This window comes from Lissotriton helveticus, chromosome 2_2, assembly GCF_964261635.1.
Source record: "Lissotriton helveticus chromosome 2_2, aLisHel1.1, whole genome shotgun sequence".
NCBI lineage: Eukaryota > Metazoa > Chordata > Amphibia > Caudata > Salamandridae > Lissotriton > Lissotriton helveticus.
The window spans coordinates 494379551-494405195 of record NC_136060.1 but is presented as its reverse complement, the minus strand read 5'-3'; the positions used below and the strand labels follow the sequence as shown (position 1 = coordinate 494405195).

The window sequence follows — 25645 nt, the reverse complement described above, 5'->3', positions numbered from 1 at the left end:
GCAGCTATGGTGTTAGTCAAACAATTGACATAGGGGACCCATGCAGACAAGTCATGGCGAAACAAGTCACCAGGGATTTTATCTGGACCTGGGGCCTTCACCTGTTTGGCTCAGGTGATGGCTAGCCTAGTCTCCTCGCGTGAAACATATGGATCTAATGGGATGTGGTTAGAAAATGTAAAGGGTTGTACATGGGAGTCTTTTGGGGGCTGCTAGTATAAGCGGGGAAAGTGATTCACCCAAGCCCCTGGATACAGGTGGCATCTCTGGAGTCCTACTCCAATTGGCAATTATTTTCCAGAACAAAGAGTTGCCCCCATGTTAGCAGCTATTAGTAGATCCCCCCCCCACCCAGGATGCTTCCTCCCATGCTTTCTTTATTCATCATACCCGAGAAGATATCTGATTTTACCTAGATTTGACCTTCAGGAATGAGATTCACAAAGTTATCGGTGAGCCTAGGGTTACATTTTTAATAGAAATTTAAGATAAAATAAGAGTTAAGGGGAGCACCAGGGACTTATTATGAAATGAACGCTTAAACCACTTCAGGACTAGCAAGACGGTCAGTTGTCTTGCAAATAATGTTTTATATTTAAAGTAAGGCAGGGGCATATTATAAAGAACCGCGTTAGAATTATCGCCTCTTTAGCAGCAGGAAACTGCCGCTAAAGCGGCGATAATGGGCTTGATAATATACCCTTGTGAATTCCCATAGCAGCCCAGGTTCTGGTGGTAACCTGGGCTACTATGGGAATTCACAAGGGCATATCATCAAGCCCATTATCGCTGCATTAGCTGCAATTTTCCTGCCGCTAAAGCGGCTATAATTTTAACGCCGTACTTGAAAATATGCCCCGCATTTTCTTGCCAATTACATGCTCGGGATAAATAGCTACATTTAATTTGCCCTCAATCCCAAAGAGTGGAGTGTGGACAACTATGTTACTGGTTGTAAAATTTCTCATTAAATTGATCAAACCCTAATATATCATCATTAAGTTACACTGCCTCGTGATGAGGTGTGGCTAGCACAGCCAAGATGGCGGACACACTCCGCCAAGTCACCCCATTTATCCGTGAGCATCCTGCTTTCTGCCAGCCATTGAAGGCACCAGCAGTCCCTGATGCATCCCTGACGTCGCCCTGACCCGATGACGCAATCCTTTTTGTGTCAGGGATGCTGAAATCGGCGGAAATGGCCTGGGGAGCCGACACCGTGCTGTCGCAATACTCAATGTGACATACACCATGAGCTGACCCCCCCCATCCCAATACACCTCGTTATACCAGTCTGTATCCAGCACCAACTTGCACGACATCGACTCCTTTCTCTTGCTGTAGCCGTGCCCCGTATTACACCAGATCAACGAGCAGAGCTCGATGTACATTCAACAGTCTTCAAAATACAAGAGGCGATCAGAGCCCTTGCTACAGGCAAGACCCCTGGCCCAGTCGGCCTACCTGCCGAATTTTACAAGACCTATGTCCCGCTCCTTGCCCCTCGTCTGCAAATACTACAAGGCATATTAACAACGGCCAGCGATAATTATCGCTGGCCGTGCTTAGCGATAATTATATTATCGCAGGCTATCTTTGGTATTTATAGTCCTGGTATCGCGTAATTAACAACGCATTACTCCAGGGCGATAAAAATTCCAGCGAGGTTATCGCTTTTTTGCAGGGAACATTGCTGGTTTTCCAGCGATGTTCCCTGAAAAAGGGCGATAACCTTGCTGATACGACCCAATGGGTCGTATCAGCATAATCCACCCCCTGTGTTAGGGATGACAAATCCGGATTTTAGCAGACATTAGGTGTTGGCAAAAATCATGTGGGCTGCCTTGTAAATATCGCGATTTAAACATCAGTGATATTTGCAAGGTTGTCCATCTTGGGTACGCCCAGTAACGCCCACTTTTCATCTCATTGGATATGGAAAGTGAGGCGTTGGGAAAATTGTGCTAACATGCGATTATGCACGTTAGCAACCTCTTGTAAATAGGGTGCTGGTTTTATCTCCGCTTTTTTGGCTTTGTAAGCCAAAAAAGTGGTGATAAAGACCTTGTAAATATGCCCCTATATGAGGAGGCGTTATCAACATCATGCCTCCCTGTTTCCCTCCATGACGCACTGCTCATTTTCCTTCCCTAGCCGGTAAGAGACAATACTGAGCCAGGCTTGTATAGACCCTTGGTGCTGCTAAAACCAGACTAAAAAGAGGTGGTCAAAATGCTAGCTAATTGACTGGCGCCCCTAGTCCCGGTCCTAATCCACCTGGATCAAAACGGGCTTCTTCCGACCCATAACACATCTCTAGACCTACAACGTTTCTTCAGGTTTTGAGATATGCCTCAAGTCAATGGTCCCAAGTGGGATGCCTGTTGCTAGACCAAGAGAAGGCCTTTGACTCTGGAGTGCACCTTCCTGTTTGAAACGCTACTGTCTTACACCATTGGAAGCTGTTTTATGTAGCTGGTTAAGCTGCTGTACACTCATCCATTGGCTCGGGTCAAGACGGGCCTCCTGGTATCACAGCTGTTACGGATACGTAGGGGGACCTGGCAAGGCTGCCCACTCTTTCCACTACTCTTCGCCCTGGCAATACTTCCACCCAGCGAGCATTCCATTTCTCTTTACGCAGATGACCTGCTCATCTATGTAAGACTGTACATTCAATCCCTGCTACCATCACCTTGATTCTTAACCACTTTGCTTACCTTTTGGGCCTGAAGGTCTACTGGGCTAAGTCTTGCCTGTTCCTCTTCGCTTCTGCACTGCCGGATCCACTCTTCACACTCAATGGGGCTCTTATAATCTGGCAACCCACCACGTTCTGGTATCTAGGCGCCCAGGTGTAATACTCTTCCACAGTAATCTCACAAGACCTACCATGTCCGTACGGGCTCAGATGACATTTTTGGATGATGCTGCCGTTGTGGGTAACAGGGCCGGTAGTTCTCCTCAAAATGGTTGTCCTCCCCTGAATCCTATTTTACTTTACCAACCTCCCCACTACATTCCAGCACCCTTCTTTCACCCTTATTTGACTCCTATGAATAGCTACGAATAGCTAATCAGGGTGGGTTTGTGTTACCAAACCTCGAACACTATTACCTCGCATCCCAACTCCAATGGGTAGCCAAATGTTTGGGGGCTTACACCTTGCTGACACTGCTACTACAATGCCTGCCTGGTGCCTGCCAAGCACCCGTCACCTGTTAACCCCTTACGCTTGTGCACCAATAGCTTACCCCTCATATCTGGGAGTAGCATATTGCTGCTTTCGTCAAGGCCTTTACCTCAAAAGATCCGTGACCCCCTATGCACTGGTGCTCTGCAACGGCCCTACTTGGCACACCCAGAGGATGGACCACCGTTGGAACTAGCTGCTTGTCACACGGTAGGCCTACACACTCTGGGTGATCACTATCACAACATAACCCTCCTACAATATGAGTCCTTGAAGGAGGCGGATCGTCTACCCCTGGCCATTTCCTCCTATACAACTCCCTGATTGCAGTGCTGGGGAACAAATGGGGCAACATGGCACAGGATCACGCGATACACCTCACCATGCAGTATCTTCCTGCGATGGGACCAGGCGTGAACTTTGCTGACTTGCTGTGACCCCACACTGCATTACCGCTCATGCCCCTCTGTCACCGTTGGGAAGACGATCCAGCACGGACAAAGAATGGGCTGCATTGCTGCAAAGCCCAGTCTACATCCCACGCAACACCCCCTTCTGTCTTATACAGCTTTACATTTTACACAGAGCATACCTCACCCCTGCCAAGATAAACCGCTATTTCCACTGCACGGACCCTGCCTGCCCTCGTCACTTGCTAGACATTGATTGCCTCCATATATTATGGACCTGCTGCTCCCTAAAATGATATTGACAAGGGTTCATGCACGATCTGTCCACCTCCACAGAGCCCCTGCATTACACACATGGGAAGTATGTCTTCTGGGCCTTTACCTCAGGGACAAGAAGTAAAGGGTCACATCCCTCTCCCTTGACCTACGGTTCTTGACAGCTCAGCGGCTCATTACTCGGCCATGGAAATCATACAATTCCCCAGCTCTTGTGGCCTGGGTGCATTCCCTCATCACATGGGCTCAGGTGAAAAACATCACCTTGCACATGGAGGACAGTCTACGACAATGTCTCTATAGATATTAAGGTAATTATAAGTCAGCGCTGCCCAAAATGACCACTCTTCTGTGATTTAGAAGTAATTACCCTGCAATCTTTCCTGTGCCCCTGTGAATTTTATACATTGCCCTAAAGATTAAAAAAACTATAGCATACAGATTAAAGATTTACAATACACTAAAAACATTTCTACAAATGTTATTTATCAAACAAAAATCAATCAAGCTAATCTTCATATGTTTGACATTTGTTATATTTTGTTCAATATAAACCAATTAGTTGTATTGCTCTTGCTCATTGTCTGCAAATAATGTTTAGTCTTCTAGAGAGCTGAAAGATTTCTGTTGAACATCTTGCCCCTGGCATAGTGCACAACAGTTTTGTTAGTATTGAGTCTGAAGATAAAATTCCAATGATGTATACATCTTGCTCTCCACAGATAACACAAGATGGCAACCAGCACTCTACATATAAAAAACATAAACATTGTTCCTAAGGAATGCCTTTATTTGGCTTTGGCAATGTTGGACCTGCCCCTTTCTGGAAGGTCACCCACCAAACTTTTTGCCTTCCTCGTCCTACTTTTGCTGAATTAGTTTTTGCTGGCCTTAGGACTCTGGGAATTTTACAACTGCTAACCAGTGCTAAAGTGCATGTGCTCTCTCAGCTAAACATGGTAATATTAGCTTATCAACAATTGGCATATTTAATGTACTTATAAGTCTTTAGTAAAGTGCACTATATGTGTCCAAGGCCTGTCAATTAAATGCTGCTAGTGGGTTTGCGGTACAAAAGGGGGTGGTGATGGACGGAGCATCTGAACCAATCAAACACTCACACCCAGTCAACAGATCTGGGTTTAATCCATCACCATTCTTTAGCTCACGCTACCACCCCAGTTCAGACATGGCCATATGCAAATCAGTCTGACCCTGTGCCTCATGGGAACAGTCCAGCCCGAACTGCCAAGCCATGCCTTCCCTGGACCGGAAACAAGCTTCCTAGGACCGGTTTCTGGCATTTCAGCCGTCTTCAGCCAGGATTGCTTGAATCCAGTGGCAAAGTGAGCAAGGGACTCACGTCTGAGCATACCCTGCCACACTTATGGCGAACAAAGCGGTACAAAAGGGGGTGGTGATGGACGGAGCATCTGAACCAATCAAACACTCACACCCAGTCAACAGATCTGGGTTTAATCCATCACCATTCTTTAGCCCACTCTGCCACCCCAGTTCGCAGCACTGGTTGTGCCACCCACTTAAGTAGCCCTTCAAACATGCCTCAGGTCTGCCATTCCAGAGTCTGTGTGTGCAGTTTTAAACTGCCTTTTTGACCTGGCAAAATAAACCTTTTGTCAAGACCAAACCTTCCTTTTTAATACACATAAGTCACCCCTAGGGTAGGTCCTGGACAACTTAGATGGCAGGAAGCAGTGTATCTGAAAGGTCGGACATGTACTTTTAAGTTTAACATGTCCTGGTAGTGAAACCACGTAAATTCGTTTTTTACGACTGCAAGGCCTATCCGTACCATAAGATAACATTAGAGTTATCTTCTTACATTTTCGTGTAATTTCCAAAAAGCAAGAGATAACCCCTTTAAGTTTGGCATCTCTTAAACCACAAATTAAAATCCTAATGTATGGTAAAGTCGGAATTTGAATTGCAATTCTGAAAATACCACTTTTAGAAATTTGCCATTTTCTTGCCTTAGCTATGTCGTGCCTGCAGCCTGTCTCTGACCACATGACTGGCTTTAGTTGGCTGTTGGGCTTTGTGTATTTCTCCTAAACAGCCTCACGGAATGGGGAGCTTAGGCGTGACTGGATGGGCCATCATTGGCAGGATGAGAAGGGGTAGCTGAGCAGAGCCCCACTTGCACTTGAACAGGTTGTGTCCTGCCACCACACAAAGGGCCTAATGGCCCTGCATTGTCACTTCAGCAAGCTCTGAGCTAGGGCAGGGGAGACAGGGAATTCCATGCACTTCAAAGACACTGTGTAGAAGCCTTTTCCACTTTCCAGAACCAAGGCACCAGGGTATAAAAGAAGGACCTGAGACACCACCACTTCAGTGCACTTCTGGACCTGTGGATACTTTGCCAAGAAGAAGGACTGATGTGTAGTTGAAAAGACTGCCACTCTGCTGGACTGCCACTCTGAAGGAGCTGCTGCCTTGCTGTGCTGATTTGCTGCCATCTTGCTCATAGAGAAACAACTGGACCTGGCACCCATCTTGAACCCAGGACCCCAGAGTGACTCAAAGGGTTAGTCTGCTGTCCTCCAGATACGAGCCTCAGGGACATAACAGGCACCCCACAGCTCTTGGACCTGTCTACACCAATTTCCTGACCTCAAGAGGTGCCTCTCGGGTCCAGGATCCTCAGTGTGGCACTTCAGCTCTTAAATTCAAGCTTTTGCGCTCCTTGCAACCGCACCGCTCCCAGCAATTGGGACAGCAATAACCTGGCTCAAATCCTTCTTGAGCGACCGATCATTTCAGGTCTTCGAAGGTGATACCATCTCCCATAGCAAACCCCTGGGTTGTGGGGTGCCGCAGGGCTCATCTTTGAGCCCTATGTTATTTAATGTGTACATGAGCCCACTAGCTGAGATTGTCCGTCCGTTCGGTATAAAGATCATCACATATGCCGACGACACTGAGCTAGTGGTCTCCCTCAATCAGCTAGACAGCCAACTAGCACAGGTCAACCTGAGGGGCTGCCTAGAAGAAGTTAACAACTGGATGACCTCTTCATGTCTCAAACTTAATGGAGACAAAACGGAGCTGATGCTCCTCTGTAGCTCCGTCTCCCCCACAATCAACTCAATCTGGCCTGCCAGCCTTGGTCTTCCCCCCACACCCAAAGATACTATAAAAAGCCTTGGTATCTGGCTGGATAAATCTCTCAGCTTCAACAGTCAGGCAGCCAAATTATCAGCCACCTGCTTTGGCCTTCTCAGACTTCTTAGAAAGATTCTTCCTCTCCTGCCCTTCGGGGCTAGACAGATCGTGGTTCAAGGCCTAATCCAGTCCCGCCTTGATTTTGGCAATGCCCTTTACCTAGGAGCACCTGAATATACCCTACAAAAGCTCCAGATAGTACAAAACTGTGCTGCTCGAACTCTGCTTCAGCTCCCCCGCCTTTTCTCAGCAAAACCCAGCCTAAGAAGTCTTCATTGGCTTCCTGTCAGGGAAAGAATTAATTTTAAAACTCTCTGCATTTCCCATCAAGCATTTTGGAAAAACGGGTGCGGTTATTAACCATTCTTTAATCACCCCCTACCACCCTACCAAACAGCTTCGCTCTGCTTTTGCCTTCCTTGCCACAGTCACCACGATTAAGAGATCAAGATGTGGGGGCCGGTCGTTCTCATATAACGCGGCTAAATTATGGCACATTCTCCCCCTCCACCTGAGATCCGAGCCCAACCTACTTTCATTTCGCAAACATTTAAAAACCTTCCTTTTCAAGAAATGTGACTAAACTCCCGATGTTAGCAGTCTAACCAGAAAGCACCTTTGTTTCAAGCGCTAGGACGCCTCAGGGCAGCTACCGCGCTCTATAAATTTTCTTTTCATTTCATTCCCACCGAAAATCAGCACGAGCCATCGCAAGCCTGTCTCTCCGCTCAGCAAGTATCGATTGACCGCACAGGACCGTCAACACAACATACCGTCCCGCCCATCTGTGATGCCCAGCCTGCTCCTTGCGCCACACCTACCACCATCAACGACACTCTTTTTGCTCCCAGAGGCTTTCTTCATTGTGAATGGGACTCTTGGCACAAGCCTTGAAAAGGTAAACCTTCAGTGTGACTAATCTGGGACTGTATCTGACCCACTCTCCATCACAGGCAGGCTTGAACCTTTGACTTTGATCCGGTCCAGTGCGACCAGATAGTTGCAGTTAAGGCTTTATGATTTTAGGCGCTTCTTTACAAATTATAACTCCAGTTCTACTGATTGGATTTTTCTCATTTGGTCTTGTTTTATTTATTACATTAAAATCTATCTTTCTATCCTGGTGTGGGGTAATTTTTCTGTGGTGTTTTCACAATTTCACTGTTTGGAGTGTTTCATAAGTACTTTACACATTGGCTGTAGGTTAAGCCTGATTGTTCTGTGCCAAGCTACTATGTGGTGAGCACAGGAGAATTTGGGGTTTGCTTGTGCCTTACCCTGACTAGGTTTGTGGTTGCTGCTTGACCAGAGCTCACACCCCAGTCAACCAACAATGCCATTTCTAGCAGGCAAACAATCCAGGACTTTGCGGTGACCATACAGTGTCTGTAAAAGAAGGTTTCGCTTCCCAGGCGGCAAATTACAAACTGCATTTTGTAGTACATTTGTAATGCTGAAATACTACTACAAACATACTACAAAATACTATTCACAAACTACTCTAAAGTACTAATGCAAAACATTGCACTTTTGTATTAAATAATGCACTCAAATTTTATGAGTAGTAATTTTACTCAACAGTGTAAGTTACCTTTGAGAATCAGGCCCCTTGTGAATACAATTTTTATTACGTTTGTAGTATTACAAAATGTACCACAAAATGCAGTTTGTGAACAGCCCCGACGCCTTTTAATTTGGTGGAGACATGCAAGTTTCACTGTGTATACAAGGTCCTTCTAAAGTTTCTCTTCACAAAGGCAGCCTTAAGGAGAACTGTGGCTGTAACATGCTTGAGAAGCGTCAGCCATCTTAGCATAGTGTTATACACACACCATGCACTGTGAACTGAGGCTCCATGAACAAACCTTCTTGGGGTCTTGCCTTCTCCTAAACTGAGGGCCCGATTCACAGAACTAACTTAAGACAAAATCCTAAACTTACTACTTTTGGTGTTCACAGAAGGCATTTAGTAGTAGTTAAGTTAGGATTTTGTCTTAAGTTTGACTTAAGACAAACTTAAGATAAACTTAAGACAAACTTAAGACAGACGTAAGACAAACTTAAGACAGACGTAAGACAAACTTAAGACAGACTTAAGACAAACTTATGACAGACTTAAGGCAGACTTGAGACAGACTTAAGACAGACTTAAGTTAGGATTTTGTCTTAAGTCTGTCTTAAGTCTGTCTTAAGTTTGTCTTAAGTCTGTCTTAAGTATGTCTTAAGTATGTCTTAAATTTGTCTTTAGTCAAACTTAAGACAAAATCCTAACTTTACTACTACTAAATGCCTTCTGTGAATACCAAAAGTAGTAAGTGTAGGATTTTGTCTTAAGTTAGTTCTGTGAATTGGCCCCTGAGAACTTGAGCTCTGCTTCAGCATCCTTTCCCCAAACTTCTCAAATGACCATGAACCATGGCTGTCAGAAGGTCTCCACACATATTTCCCTTTTTCCAAACACTGGATAATCCCATTTCTGGGCTTTGAACTTTGGGATTTACTGCTTCTAAAGGTACCATTGTGTTAAAATCTGATTGTTGAAACAAAGTTGAAAAGTACAGAGCTGCTTGAGGGGGGATGGGCACTGCCTTGTGAGACACATTCATCGGTGAAGGCACCACTGAATTCATTTAGGCATTCAATCATAGTTGAGCAGTGACTGAACACAGACACTACACCAGGAGTTCACAGAACCCATCTTGTCACTGAGGGTGAAATGAAGACCGCCCCTCAACTGTCCCCTTTTAAAATTCTTGCAATTGTGCAATTCCTTTTACGTAATTAGTACATTTTGCCCTCTGATGAGTGCCTTACAGCAAGCTTATCATCTTGTATTGTTCATGCAGATCTTCCTTAAAAATGTCTATATTTACGAGTTCTGTGTGTTTCTGAGGACTAACCATGTGGGTGCATCCACCATGTAAATTACCGTATTTTAAACATTTCCAATTATGGAATTACAGGAGCCTTGGGAAAACAGGAAGAAGGGGATGCTCTGCAGAGCACAGAAGACTTTCAATTTTAGGGCTGATAGAAAACTGGAGGGGTCTACAGAAATTGAAAAGTGTGGATGGAACCCTGACATATTCAACTTGAATATACAAAAAAGAAAGGTAAAACATATATGGTAAATAGAAACTTTAATAATGTTTTTCATGCAGAAATATGGTCCAGGTTTGTGAAATATAAAAAAATATAATTACAGAATAATTAAATATTTTAATACATAATAAATATTAACCACTGACAAAAGGTTCTTATAACCCTTTTTTATGTAATATAGGTAATTTTCTGATGCTGTCCAGTTCAGAACTAATTTTCCTAGAAAGGCATTTAATCTAAGCCTTCCCCAATGCTCCAGTAGACTTCACTTAACACAGCCTATGTCTTTTGGAGAGTACATCCAGAAGCTAAAACTACTAGTGGCTGTGTAGACTGCATCAACCGCGTACAAAGGCCTTTAACTGTGCAGACCTTTAAAGGCCACGATGACTAACTCGAGCTTAGCCAATGACGTACAGGCACACCCCTTGTATTTCTTCCGGAAGACCAGAGGATGCTGCGAAACAGACGATTATATTGGGATCTCAGTCTTAAGAATCTCTGGGTACAAACACAGTGCTGATTTGCAAGCTCTACCCTTCAGGAGAATGGCCTCATGCACAATCTTCTTATAGATAAAACGAGGAATGGCACTAAATTGGTAGTTGTAATAAAAGCATTGATTGGGTTTCCAAGCATACCCAACACTAGCAGGCAAAGGAATGTATAATTGTGAGGAGAATATGAGCTCGTCAGAACCTTACAATTTGTAAACGTGGATAAGTTGTTAATATATTGCAGGAAACTCCATCCTCTCAGCTGCTTTCCTACTAGACCATAGGTCAATGCTAAAAAAAGGACTCAGTCGCATTCCTGCAATACCACATCTCAGTGCAATGAGACGGACTGTCAGCTGCTTGCCTGTCATTCCAATGAGATGCACTCTAAGCTGCATGCCTGTTATACAACATCTCATTCCAATAAGATGAGCTCTCAGCTGCATGCCTGTCAAACCACATATCAGCGCAATGGCATGAACTCTCAGCTGCATGCCTGTTAGAGCACTTCTCATTGTAAAAAGATGGATTCTCAGCTGCATGCCTGTAATACAACATCTCATTGCAATGAGATGGACTCTCAGCTGCATGTCTGTTAGTCCACATGTCATCGCAATGAGATGGAATCTCTGCTGCATTGCTGTTAGATCACATGTCATCGCAACTAGATGGGCTCTCAACTGCATGCCTGTTAGACAATTCATCCCAATAAGATGGACTCCCCGCTGCATGCCTGTTAGTCCACATATTGCAAAAAGATGGAATCTCCGCTGCATGCCTGTTAGTCCACCTGTCATCGTGATGAGTTGGACTCTCAGCTGCATGCCTGTTAGACATGTCATCACAATGAGATGGTCTTTCAGCTGCATGCCTGTTAGACCTCGTGTCATTGCAACGAGATACACTCTCAGCTGCATGCCTGTTAGACATGCCATCGCAATGAGATGAACTCTCCGCTGCATGCCTGTTAGACATGTTGTCACAATGAGATGGACTCTTATCTGCATGCCTGTTAGTCCTTGTGTCATTGCAGCAAGATGGACTCTTAGCTCCATGCCTGTTAGACATGCCATCACAATGAGATGAACTCTCAGCTGCATGCCTGTTAGACATGTCATCGCGATAAGATTGACTCTCAGCTGCATGGCTGTTAGACATATCATCACAATGAGATGGACTCTCAGCTGCATGCCCGTTAGACCATGTCATTGTAATGCGATGGACTCTCAGCTGCATGCCTGTTAGACCTTATGTCATCGCAAACAGATGTACTCTCAGCAGCATGCCTGTCAGACATGTCCTCACAATGAGATGGACTCTCAAATACATGTGACATGTCATCGCGATGAGATTGACTCTCAGCTGCATAACTGTTGTACAAGTCATTCCAATAAGATGGACTCTCAGCTGCATGCCTGTTAGTCCATATGTCATCGCAACAAGATGGAAGTCCACTGCATGGTTGTTAGACCACATTTCATCGCAACAAGATGGAATATCCGTTGCATGTCTGTTAGACATGTCATTGCGATGAGATGGACTCTCAGGTGCAGGCCTGTTAGACATTTCATCACGATGAAATGGACTCTCAGGTGCATGCCTGTTAGACATTTCATCTCGATGAGATGGACTCTTACCTGCATGCTTGTTAGACATGTCATTGCGATGAGATGGATTCTCACCGGCATGTCTGTTAAACATGTCATCTCAATGTGATGGACTCTCAGCTGCCTGCCTGTTAGACAGGCCAACGCAATGAAATGGACTCTCAGCTGCATGCCTGTTAGACAATGTTATTGCGATGAGATGCACTCTCAGGTGCATGCTTGTTAGACATGTCATCGCAATGAGATGAACTCGCAGCTGCATGCCTGTTATACATGTCATCGCGATGAGATTGCCTCTCATCTGCATGTCTGTTAGACATGTCATCACGATGAGATGGACTCTCAGCTACATGCCTGTCAGACGTCATTGCAATGAGATGGACTCACGGCTGCAGGCCTCCTAGATCATGTCATTGTAATGCGATGGCCGGAGAGCCCTTATTACCTCAAAGTTGCAACCTCAAAGAGAACCATGTTATCCATTGGTTTTACAGCCCTTCCCTACTGAATGCAAGCACCATACAATAACTACTGAATGCCAGCACCATACAATAACTACTGAATGCCAGCACCATACAATAACTACTGAATGCCAGCACCATACAATAACTACTGAATGCCAGCACCATACAATAAACACTGCTGGTGACACCATTGGTGGGGGTGCCCTGGAACACAGTGGGGTCGCCGCTTTTTGTTGTTGCAGTTTAATTTTAAACTTTTTTCACCAAGGAAAGAAAAAAACTTCCTATACTTTTCTAGTTGTATTTCATGAACATTATTTGCAACAAAGGTCTTTATTCTCATGAGCCCGAAGGCTAAAAATCTGGGGGTGTGCAGGTCAGGAAGAAAATTCAATTCAGAAGGACAATTTGCCTTTTATCATTCTTTGGTATTTTAAAGTTATTAGATCATTACCTATGGATGAAATGGAGCACCTACTGTGAGTATGCAATCCATTCAGCCTATATTCAGTGCGTGCTAGGAGAATAGGTTGTCAGATTGAGAGAAAATATCTGAGGATCACTGTTATTTTCAGGTCAGAAGAAAAGGCAGCTTGGGCGACAGGACATGCTTGCGTTTTAAGAATTTGTGTTGAGTTTCAGTCTGTATTGCGGTCTGTGCTAATTTGGTCCAGATAAGATTGGGCTTGAGGGCCTTACATTCTGAGCCTGAAGAAAGCTTGAGACATCATGAGTCGTGAGCGAGGTTACATTTTAGAGTCCCACAGAAGATGGCGCCCCGCCTAGGAGAAAAAGACCAATCCCTAATCCAAAGGCCAGCTTCCATTTCATCTCCACTTAATTTCTTCATGGTGTTTCTGCTGCTTACTTAATATGTTCGTCTTCTGGTCTGTGAAAAGAAAGCAGTACATGGATTACCAGAGAAATGCACAAGCCAACCACAAACATTTATAAAACATGCCTTGCATCTTCAACTTCGTAATTTGGCACTGATGATCAGGCAATTTTACACCACCTTTTGCACTGACTACCTAGTGCAAACTTCTTTTTTTAGTTAGGGATCAAGTGCTGATGCAAATTACTTGATTACAGTCACCGGTGCAATGCATGCCATCTGAACCTTGGGGATCACACAATCTCAGTGTGTGACAGATTTTTCACACCCATGTGTTGAAGGAGAATCCATGGCACTGTGCCACTTCACTCATGACTATTACATAGACAGTCTTTCAAAATGGAAGACATCAGTTCTTGCACACCAATGCAACACCAACAGCGGAAACCATTGACATTTAATAAATAGAACCATACTTGCTCATCAAAATAATTGAGCCCAAGATAAAATATTTACAATAATAGGTTCTTTATTGACACACATTCCTTAGTGTTTTACTTGTTATTCGAGTGAAATTGTATTTTAACTCAGTGGTTTCTCAGGGGCAGGACCGTTTCTACCATTAGGCCAGACTAGGCGGCCGCCTAGTGCGGCAAAAGGGGGAGGGCGGCAAAAAACAGTAAGCTTGCCCTGTTGTCCTCTCTCTTCTGGGCCTCAGCAGTTCAAGAAGCCCCAAGAACTCGACCGTTCAAGAGTTTTGAATGTTAGTTTCTCCAGTACATTTTTCTAGGGCCTGTGGGTCCTCACACCCTCTTGCTTTCCTATCTCCTTTACCTGTCCCTCTGTACCTCTCACATCTCTCCTTCCCTTACTATTCATTCTTTTAACATTTTGTGACTCACCAGTGCCAAGAGCAGTTTTGAGCGACACATAGCGCAACATAAATACACTGACATTTCCAGGAGCCTTGGTTTTAGTGAGAAAACTCAAGCGTAGTTGTTCAATAGGCCTTGAGCGCTACTATTTATTGATAATAGTTTTAATATCCTGTAAAATAATCGAGATAAAGAAAAGGGTCGTGTTTTGTGCTACACTCCAAGCGAGGGATAAAAGTACTGACCAGCAGAAATACATTTAGATCGAAGGAAGATTTCATGAAATGCGCTCATCTCCGCCATCAGGGCCTAACGTGTGCACACCATCTCGGATCACGCAGAGGCAGGAATGGAAGGAATTTTGAGATATGACCAAAAAGTTGTAGCGATTTTAGAAACAGTTCCCTCGGATGAGCGTGAAAAGTCAAGAGTGATTTCCGCTATTTAGAAGTACTAGGGGCCTCTCTTATGAGAAATGACGCAAAAGGGAAAGCAGCGATGCGTCACTTCTCAGTGCGCACTCCTTGCGACGTACCTGATGCGTCATATTTACAGTATGACGCATCATGTCGCAAGGAGTTACAGATACGTCAGTATTTCTGACGTATCTGTAAGCGCAAAAGTGACGCATTGCTGGAGTGTGTCACAAAAGTGACGCAACTCCAGCAATCCGTCCTCTCACATGGGGCAAGCCCCATGTGAAAGGGCCTGCGTCAGTCTTACGCCTGCTGTGAGGCAGGCACAAGATTTTGACGCAACGGCGTCTTAGAAGTGACGCAGTGAAATCTCACAGATTTCACTGCGTCACTTCTACAAGGCTTTCTGCGGGGGAACGCCCCACTGCATACATTATACCTGGCCAAGCGTAAATGAGGCCCTAGATTTTTAACACATCATGTTATTTAAATGCAGGCTCTAGTTAGTGTTCCTTTTTATATTACTTACCCCTTTTGTAGCGCCCATGCTAAACTGAGCTGCATCTTTGTGCTTAATGTGTATTTAACTGTGATAGTCAGCGAAGCTCATTTTATTGCATCGGGAGGCACTCTCTGCTACTTAGAATCCACTGCATCAACTCGTAATCACCTCAGGGGCGCTACATTAATGTTATTTACTGAAAAACTCAGAACCACCAAAAGATTGTTTTGGTGGTTCGGAGTTTTTCCGTATATAAGAGAGCAGAGAGGGCCACGTCTTTGGGCGCTATGATGTCATGTGTATTCGATATCCAATTATTAAATGCCTTTGCATTTAGCGATAACATTAACAGAGTAAAACAAGATACCTAGGTCCGACGCCCCAGTAAAGCTATCTCGGTTCATTTTAGCCCAAGAGCAGGTTAGAGACAGAAGAATAGTATTTTTAAATGTATTTTGAGTGATAAGGGTGTTAAAAGACAGGGACAGCTGCGTGATGTGACCGCAAAGGAGGAAAAGGCCTTTCGACACTAATAAAATGATGCTTGCTAGCGATGGGTTTGAGAGTGTGTGCAGCCGATCTGTGGCATCTTTAAAAAGTTGTGGGAAGCCTGTTGGAGCCTAGAAGGTTAGTAGCTTCTGGGTCCTGGGGATTTTTCAGGTGAGAATTGAAATCGTCATGAATAGTAAAACTGGGACTTTGATTGATAAAAGGTGCCAGCAAGGAGCACATGAAGAGAGTAAAACCTGGTCTGAGGCCTGGGGGAGGCAGCTGTGCCTGAAATGGCATTTATTTCACATTTATAGCACAACTCTACCCAGCTATGGTGTTGGTGCTCCTACACAACAGCAGATTTTGAAATGCCAGGACTTAAGAACTAAATTAAACCACAGTAAGAGATACCTGAGGGGTTTGGTTTTTGGGAAAAAAATAAAAGTAACAGGGGCTCAGTCATGAAAGTGCTGTGGAAACCTTTCCAAGTTTACCAAGTCATAGAGAATAGTTAGTCTGTTGCAAATTTTCTTCCAAATCTAGATTCTTTACATCTTTAACTTCTCTATTATCTGTTATGTGTGGTGATATTATTAAACATAATAACAGACTCATGACATCAACGACTGTGTTGGGCATCAAGGTTCGATACCCTTGTACTCCTTAGCTCAACACATCCTCACTTCCCCCCTCAAGAATCTAGCATCCGTCTCTACTTCCTCGTATACATCAGGTCAGCGGGCCACTTCTTCTTGGTGGTCGTTTCTTTTCTACCACTCGTTTACGATAACCCATAAACCTTCTTCTTCAACCTCACAGACAGGCTGCAAGTTATTTAATGTTGGACTCTTTAGCAGCATTGTGATGTCTCTTATTGACTCCATTTTCCCGTCTGCTTAAGTGCCTGGGTGCTGTGTTGGATATTTTATGCTTATTTTCTGTTCTGTTATTTATTTGTGGCCAGCCAAGGCCTTTCCATTTCCGTCAGTGGTTCCTCTATTCAGTGTGGTGCTGTTGCAGTGTAACCAGTGCTTGTAAGAGCAATACAACTCAGTACTTAAGAAGTATTGAAAAATACTTCTTAAATACAGTGGCCATGAGGTGGACCGACAACTCGGGGAGAGCTACACTTCAACAATGAACTGTCAGTACACTGAGTAACTAAAGGAAAAGCTGAAGGGCTATTAGTGACAATTTACCACTACTTTATTGTAGATCTTCACTCTGTGAATCTATACTGGATGGTACATTCTAGTGGGGACTTAGTGCATTGGACATACTAAGAGAAGTAAGTTGTTTGTTTTCTTTGTTCATAGCAGTGTGCCTTACTGCAGTGCACTGAGGGTTAAAATGAAACCACCATGTGATCAGATCTATGGCCATTAGACCATTCTGTTTGCTTGTGTAACAACTTAGGAACTTCGCTATCGTAATTGGCAAAGTGGCCCATGAGGGCAGCAATCCTCATGCATTTAAACCTAATTCCTGAGGCAGGTCCTATGGTTGAGTGTGAACAGGCTCTGCTGCTGTGTGAGCAATACTTGTGTGCCTCTCTGTGCTTCCTCATCAAGCAGAAGAGAACAAGTGTGTCTGCTCTTGCTGGGATGATAACATAGACCAGACTCTTTGCAAGTCATGCTTGTCATTTACAGTAGCCTGGTAAAAGATTGGGTGATGTCGAACAGGAGGGCATGGAAGGATTGTTTAGATTAAGGTGATGGGTAGAATATCTTCTTCAAAACGGGTTGTGGCCAAGTCACACATAATACTGCATATTAGTATTGGAATTCTGCATCTTTAAAACCAAGGATGTTGTGTACCTATTGCATCTACATTCTGTGACATTTGCCTAAAACAATGACTGTAGGGAATTGCTGAGGCATTTATGTGTGTGGGTAATTTGATGAGAGTTGGTCCATTCATCTGATGCTAAGGGTCATCTACAGGTGAATCAGTGTAATGGCTGGGAGCTAAAATTTCTGCTGTGATGAACTGCAGGAATGTGAAGATATTTACCTCAGTGTCAATAAGGAAGAGCTATGGTTTCTCAAAAGATTTGTATCATGGTCAAGGCTGTATTGATGCCTGTCTTGCACATATGCTATAATGCCCCAGTGAGTAGATACTAAGGTAGAGTTAAAGAAGTTGTTTAACCCCTTCCATGCTCATGACGAGCTGGGCTCGTCATGCAGTAGCCTCCTGCTACGCTGATGACGAGCCCAGCTCGTCATGAATAGTGGTATCTGCAAAATTCCAGCACAGGAGAAAAATCCCCATAGCGTTCAAGGTGTTAAATCAATTGAATGAATGCATCCCATTGTGGTCACAAGAAAACTCTCTAAAGAGTTAAGATTGCGTGTAGATCTGAGTGTACTGCATTGGTCTTTGTTGATTGAAATCCAACTCGAATATTCGGTGAGATGATTCAGTTTATGGAATATGTCAGTGCCTTTATCACCCCCAATCCTTATTAGAGTACCCCTATATCTGTTTGCATCCTGACAGACTAAGGAATACATTATGTCTAACTTCTCAGGCTTTGTTTCAGTTTTATAGGATGCCTTTTGCCCTAAGGCATATCTAACTAAGATGAAATTCAGAAGATTATTGATTACTTGTCCAGCAGTATGCTCGGGTACAATTTATTCATACTGTCATACATGTATTCTGATGGGATATCAATGAGCAGAATAGGAGATAGGTTAAGCATTAAGTGCTTTCAGGAGGAAAGGGTTCATTACTCACAAAGAGAAAAATGTATGTTTTGACAGGAGTCAATTGATTACATTGGTTATGTCGTTTGCAGGGAGGAGAAAGAGTTAATAACAACTATTGTTATTGAGTCAAAATTGGGAAGCAAAAACCAACTCATGTCTTCAGCTACGTGTAGTGGAATTCTGCATTAGATTTCAGAACATACCATTGCCATAAGAATAATAGTCAGTAATGGATTGGTGGTTTGGTGGAACCAGAAATCTGATAGCATTTAGGAAGGTTGGTGACAAAAAGGGTAAATCATGCTGTAAAGAATTGACACCTATCTGTCCAATGTGGATGAGGACAGCTAAGAGAGGAAGTGGGTAGTTCTGGGGTAGCTGAAAAGCAGGAGAGGACCAAGGAGTAGAGGATTTGAGAAAAGTTGTGAGGGTGTAAGTGGCCATTGGATGAAGATAACACTTCAAAGTGGCTAATTGTGGCTTACAAATGCAATGAACTGGAAAGAAAATCTCAAATCCCAGTAACATCGGCGTGCAGCATGAATAGTATGGTGGTGTGGAAGTATCAGAGTGTGGAAAAGAAAAAGAGTCATTCTCGAGAGAAAGTGGGCGACTAAAAATACCCTCTATGGGTAGAAAATATTTGTGTATAATCCATAAATAGGGGAGCAGGGGTGCTTTGGTGTATATGGGTATATATCACCCTGTCAAAGCAATTTCTGTTACACAGCACTCCACCGACGGTCTTGGGCTTATCTGGCATTTAAAGGAACCAGGGGACACCTTGGCCACATTATTGAAAACACAATTTGGACTGTTCCTCAGTTGTCTGTCAGATGTAAGTAAGCTACAAAAGATTAAGCCAGGGTATCAGACACTTTTTGCAGCCTAATCGGGGGGTGAGGGGGCTTTGTGGCTTGTTAGGCACTGCTTGGAACCCAACCATAGATTAAGGAAGGCCCTTGTAGCTTGTCCTATAGATTGGGACGAAGTTTGAGCAGCTCGGAAGTTTTATAAAACACCTTGAAGGCAAGGAAGGATATACTACACAAGAGGGACCAGGTGCTTTTGGAACACACTGCAGTAGAAGAAAATAGTAAGGAGTTTTGGGATACAGTTAAGAAGATCAGGCAAAAGAACGCTCTGGATAGCCCACTCCTGAGCTCTAACATCTTGAATGGGCTTCGCGTTTTAGTGCCATCTACTATATGGAGGAAAAAGAGAGCATGGGTGAACTTTTGCATATAGATTATCCCATTCGTCACCATTTTTGGTATCACTGCTGGAAGTGGTGGCTGCGATTCATCAGAGTTGAGGTGCGCATGCCCATGGACTTGACAAGTTAAAGATTGACCTCATAAAGTGCAACATTGATCTATGGGGACCTCTGATCACCAACGATTTCAGTCACTCCTTGAGCAGTAACATTCCTTGCTCATGGGCCCTATCTGCCATTGTACCCATCTTCAGTAAAGGAGATCTAATGTCGTCCAAATGTGACTGCCCTATTTCCTTCATTGATAGGACAGTCAAAATAATTGGTAGGGTTGTTTGTAATTGCCTTACAGCATGGGCTCAAGAGAACCGGTGATATTATTGGATCTTGGGGTGCAGGAGGCATTAGTGAGCTTCTTGCATTCTTTACACTAAAAACTAGCTGCGAACTTACTTTATGGCCCAAACGGTGAGATGTCAAGTGTATTCTTCCTTGCACGAGCGGTGCGACAAGGGTGTATTTTGGTCCTGTTACTTTTATTAGCGACATGAATGGTGCGTGTCCCTTCCTGATCTCAGCCCCTATAGATACCACTAAGATTGCTCACAATCAGATGCCCACGCTATTGTACGCCTACAACGCGGTCTTACTGGCATGAACCTCGATCTCCGTTCGGGCACAAGTTCACCACTTTGTCTCCTTTATGAGCAGTTTAGATCTGGTAACAAACTTTGGGAAGTCGCACATCATGGCGAATGGGTCAGGTAAAATAAAACCCTTCCAAGCTTTTAATAAAAGGCCAATCGCTCAGCAGCATAAGCAACTTCAGCTATTAGGATCTATTTTCAAGTCCATGAGCTCCTAGCAACCTGCAGCTTAACAATTCAAAACTTAAGACTGGTGCAGTTTTTAATTTACAGAGAGCTGTGGGGAAAGGGACCATTTCCCATTCTCTTAAATATTTTTAACTCTCAGTGTGTTTCCGCACCTCTCTATGGTGCAGAGGGGTCTGGGGACATCTTAATACTTCCTACCTCCATGTCAAGGAAAAGAGGCTACTCCATATGGATGTATGACGTTACAACGCGATCAAAATGATCGCGGTACATCACAACGCAGCTTTTACAACGCAAGTCGTTACCACGACTTGGCTGTAGGGTGCTGGACTTAGGAATAGTATCATTTCCTATTCCAACTCCAGCCTACGTACAGTAGGCAAGGTGTTGGAATAGTAAATCACACTATTCCTTAGTCTATAGCGCCCTCCAGTGCAAGTCGTGGTAACGACTTGCGTTGTAAAACTGCGTGGTGAATGTATTGCGATGTTTTGACCGCGTAGTGAAAGGTTGTTTCCCCTCCATATCCCCCACTCCAGCTCAAATTTCACCATGCTGTTGGAGCTTAAGCATGGGCGTAAAATCCGCTCCGCTCGCGGATTTTTCGGATTTTCGGCAAATCCGCAATCCGCGAACGCTCGCGAATTTGTCGAAAATCCGTGAATCCGCTCGCGGCGGATTTTTTGCTTGGTTGCGGCGCGCGGCGTGGTGCACGGCGTTCACTTTCCGTCATATTAGCGTTTGCCGAGTTGTTTTTCTTTGCGAGTGACGCGCCATTTTAGATCTTGCTGCGTGTTCCCGCGGGAGTTTGTCGCCCGCGAATACGTACTCGCGGCTTGCCACCTTGCACAGCACACCTCGCGAGAGTTCGCAATTGCGAACACGTAGTTGCGGCGGAAAGGAACAATCTCGCACTTGCGAAATAGAGATTTTGCAATTTCGCACAAGAAAATCACCAGCAAACAGGATAAACCTTCAGAAAATTATGATTTTTATCAGAATCACTCCTCAGGTTGACATTTGCATGGCCTTTTTTTTTTGCAAGGAGTCCATTTTGGGGGGGGGAGGAAGGAAGTGCCCCACAGTCTCCAACTTCCTGTTCCTGTCCAGCAGGCTCCTCCCAGTGCTTTGTCCATCTCCTGGTCACTTTCATTTGGATCTGGAGCTGGAAGGATTACTTTTTGTGGGTGCTGCTGGATATTTGGATTTGAGGCCTTTTTGACTGTCTTTGGATCACTTTTGGATTAGAAATCAACTTTCACAAGTAAGTTTGTTTGGGGCATTACAGTTGCTGCAAGTAAAAATTTGGAACTTTTTCAGAACATTAAATAAATTATATTGTGGGTAGCCACAGTATCCAGTAGGACCAGGGTTGGTTAGGGGTGCATGATACAACTGTTTTGTTGAATTTAAACACCATTTAGGCCATGGATGGGCTGGGATTGTGCTGATTTTTGTCTTTTTTTTGGGACTGCTGGTGGGGCCCTTTGCCCAGGGGTGGTGAGTGTTGCATGGGCCTAGTCTTTCTGTGGGGTGTCTTCTTAAATGTAAACATAATTGAGGCCATGGATGGGCTGGGATTGTGCTTATTTTATTGTTTTTTGTCTTTTTTGGGGGGCTGCTGGTGTGGCCTTTTGCCCAGGGGTGGTGGTGCATGGACTGAGTGTGCCTGTGGTGTGGTCTCACTCTCTTTAATGTAAACATCATGGATGGCATTGGATTGTGGTGATTTCTGGCTGTTTTTCTGTTTTTTGGGGGTGTACTGTTGATGTGGACTGGTCATGTGGGTGGTGGTGGTGGCCATCTTGAGTGCTGGCTGGTACAGGCAACATGTGCCTGGGGTGTAAGGGGCCATTTTGAGGAGAGGCAGTGTCTGAGGCCTGCACTTATTTTGCCTACTTTTCATCCATTATGCCCAGGGGTAGTGAGTGTTGCATGGGCCTAGTGTTTCTGAGGGGTGTCTTCTTGAATTTAAACACCATTGAGGCCATGGATGGGCTGGGATTGTGCTGATTTTATTGTTTTTTGTCGTTTTTTTGGGCCTGCTGGTGGGGCCCTTTGCCCAGGGGTGGTGAGTGTTGCATGGGCCTAGTCTTTCTGTGGGGTGTCTTCTTGAATTTAAACATAATTGAGGCCATGGATGGGCTGGGATTGGGCTTTTTTATTGTTTTTTGTCGTTTTTGGGGGGCTGCTGGTGTGGCCTTTTGCCCAGGGGTGGTGGGTGGTGCATGGACTGAGTGTGCCTGTGGTGTGGTCTCACTCTCTTTAATGTAAACATCATGGATGGCGTTGGATTGTGGTGATTTCTGGCTGTTTTTCTGTTTTTTGGGGGTGTACTGTTGATGTGGACTGGCCATGTGGGTGGTGGTGGTGGCCATCTTGAGTGCTGGCTGGTACAGGCAACATGTGCCTGGGGTGTAAGGGGCCATTTTGAGGAGAGGCAGTGTCTGAGGCCTGCACTTATTTTGCCTACTTTTCATCCATTATGCCCAGGGGTAGTGAGTGTTGCATGGGCCTAGTGTTTCTGAGGGGTGTCTTCTTGAATTTAAACACCATTGAGGCCATGGATGGGCTGGGATTGTGCTGATTTTATTGTTTTTTGTCGTTTTTGGGGGGCTGCTGGTGTGGCCTTTTGCCCAGGGGTGGTGGGTGGTGCATGGACTGAGTGTGCCTGTGGTGTGGTCTCACTCTCTTTAATGTAAACATCATGGATGGCGTTGGATTGTGGTGATTTCTGGCTGTTTTTCTGTTTTTTGGGGGTGTACTGTTGATGTGGACTGGCCATGTGGGTGGTGGTGGTGGCCATCTTGAGTGCTGGCTGGTACAGGCAACATGTGCCTGGGGTGTAAGGGGCCATTTTGAGGAGAGGCAGTGTCTGAGGCCTGCACTTATTTTGCCTACTTTTCATCCATTATGCCCAGGGGTAGTGAGTGTTGCATGGGCCTAGTGTTTCTGAGGGGTGTCTTCTTGAATTTAAACACCATTGAGGCCATGGATGGGCTGGGATTGTGCTGATTTTATTGTTTTTTGTCGTTTTTTTGGGCCTGCTGGTGGGGCCCTTTGCCCAGGGGTGGTGAGTGTTGCATGGGCCTAGTCTTTCTGTGGGGTGTCTTCTTGAATTTAAACATAATTGAGGCCATGGATGGGCTGGGATTGGGCTTTTTTATTGTTTTTTGTCGTTTTTGGGGGGCTGCTGGTGTGGCCTTTTGCCCAGGGGTGGTGGGTGGTGCATGGACTGAGTGTGCCTGTGGTGTGGTCTCACTCTCTTTAATGTAAACATCATGGATGGCGTTGGATTGTGGTGATTTCTGGCTGTTTTTCTGTTTTTTGGGGGTGTACTGTTGATGTGGACTGGCCATGTGGGTGGTGGTGGTGGCCATCTTGAGTGCTGGCTGGTACAGGCAACATGTGCCTGGGGTGTAAGGGGCCATTTTGAGGAGAGGCAGTGTCTGAGGCCTGCACTTATTTTGCCTACTTTTCATCCATTATGCCCAGGGGTAGTGAGTGTTGCATGGGCCTAGTGTTTCTGAGGGGTGTCTTCTTGAATTTAAACACCATTGAGGCCATGGATGGGCTGGGATTGTGCTGATTTTATTGTTTTTTGTCGTTTTTGGGGGGCTGCTGGTGTGGCCTTTTGCCCAGGGGTGGTGGGTGGTGCATGGACTGAGTGTGCCTGTGGTGTGGTCTCACTCTCTTTAATGTAAACATCATGGATGGCGTTGGATTGTGGTGATTTCTGGCTGTTTTTCTGTTTTTTGGGGGTGTACTGTTGATGTGGACTGGCCATGTGGGTGGTGGTGGTGGCCATCTTGAGTGCTGGCTGGTACAGGCAACATGTGCCTGGGGTGTAAGGGGCCATTTTGAGGAGAGGCAGTGTCTGAGGCCTGCACTTATTTTGCCTACTTTTCATCCATTATGCCCAGGGGTAGTGAGTGTTGCATGGGCCTAGTGTTTCTGAGGGGTGTCTTCTTGAATTTAAACACCATTGAGGCCATGGATGGGCTGGGATTGTGCTGATTTTATTGTTTTTTGTCGTTTTTTTGGGCCTGCTGGTGGGGCCCTTTGCCCAGGGGTGGTGAGTGTTGCATTGGCCTAGTCTTTCTGTGGGGTGTCTTCTTGAATTTAAACATCATTGAGGCCATGGATGGGCTGGGATTGGGCTTATTTTATTGTTTTTTGTCGTTTTTGGGGGGCTGCTGGTGTGGCCTTTTGCCCAGGGGTGGTGGGTGGTGCATGGACTGAGTGTGCCTGTGGTGTGGTCTCACTCTCTTTAATGTAAACATCATGGATGGCGTTGGATTGTGGTGATTTCTGGCTGTTTTTCTGTTTTTTGGGGGTGTACTGTTGATGTGGACTGGCCATGTGGGTGGTGGTGGTGGTGGCCATCTTGAGTGCTGGCTGGTACAGGCAACATGTGCCTGGGGTGTAAGGGGCCATTTTGAGGAGAGGCAGTGTCTGAGGCCTGCACTTATTTTGCCTACTTTTCATCCATTATGCCCAGGGGTAGTGAGTGTTGCATACTTGCATGTCCGTAGTCTTTCTGTGGGGTGTCTTCAATGTAAACATCAAGGATGGCATGGGATTGTGCTCATTTTTCTGTGTTTTGTCGAATTTTTGGGGTGTATAACTGAACTGATGTTCCTCTGTCTTCCATTGCTTTTAGGTGCACAAGAAGACTCAAGAGAACCACCAGTGCCAGGAAGAAGTCCTGCAGCGGTGTGTGCAGCATAACGTCACGCGACGTCACGTCTGGACACAGAACCCTCTGCAACTCGTGCAACTGCTGCCTGCTGACCTGCTCTGAAGAGGATGGCCCCAAAAAAAGTAACCCGTAGCTCCTCTAGCAAGAAAGGTGCCAGTAAGGAGCAGAAGAAGCAAGTTACCAAGGAGACTGGTGTGCCGCCCGCCCCTTTTTTTGGGAGTAAAAAAAAAGTATGCCTGCAGCAGCAGCAGCGGGATCTGCTGGGGACCAAGCTGGCAGCAGCACCCCCGCTCCATTGGGCTCAGTGCCACCACCACCA

The 25645-nt window shown here is 45.1% G+C and overlaps 1 protein-coding gene and 1 long non-coding RNA gene across 2 annotated transcripts in view; one reads left to right on the top strand and one right to left on the bottom strand.

The window, feature by feature from the left end:
• LOC144821570 (uncharacterized) overlaps positions 1–25645 on the top strand; it is a 245697-nt gene that overhangs the window by 95740 nt on the left and 124312 nt on the right. Inside the window, exon 2 of the long non-coding RNA XR_013608381.1 lies at positions 10029–10178. This is a non-coding gene — a long non-coding RNA (uncharacterized LOC144821570). The remainder of the gene's footprint in view (positions 1–10028; positions 10179–25645) is intronic.
• The window catches only part of LOC144821957 (interleukin-12 subunit beta-like), a 55062-nt gene continuing 42586 nt past the window's right edge, over positions 13170–25645 (bottom strand). Inside the window, exon 6 of the mRNA XM_078679096.1 lies at positions 13170–13624. Within this exon, the coding sequence (XP_078535222.1) occupies positions 13604–13624 (21 nt within the window). The 3' untranslated portion in view covers positions 13170–13603. The remainder of the gene's footprint in view (positions 13625–25645) is intronic.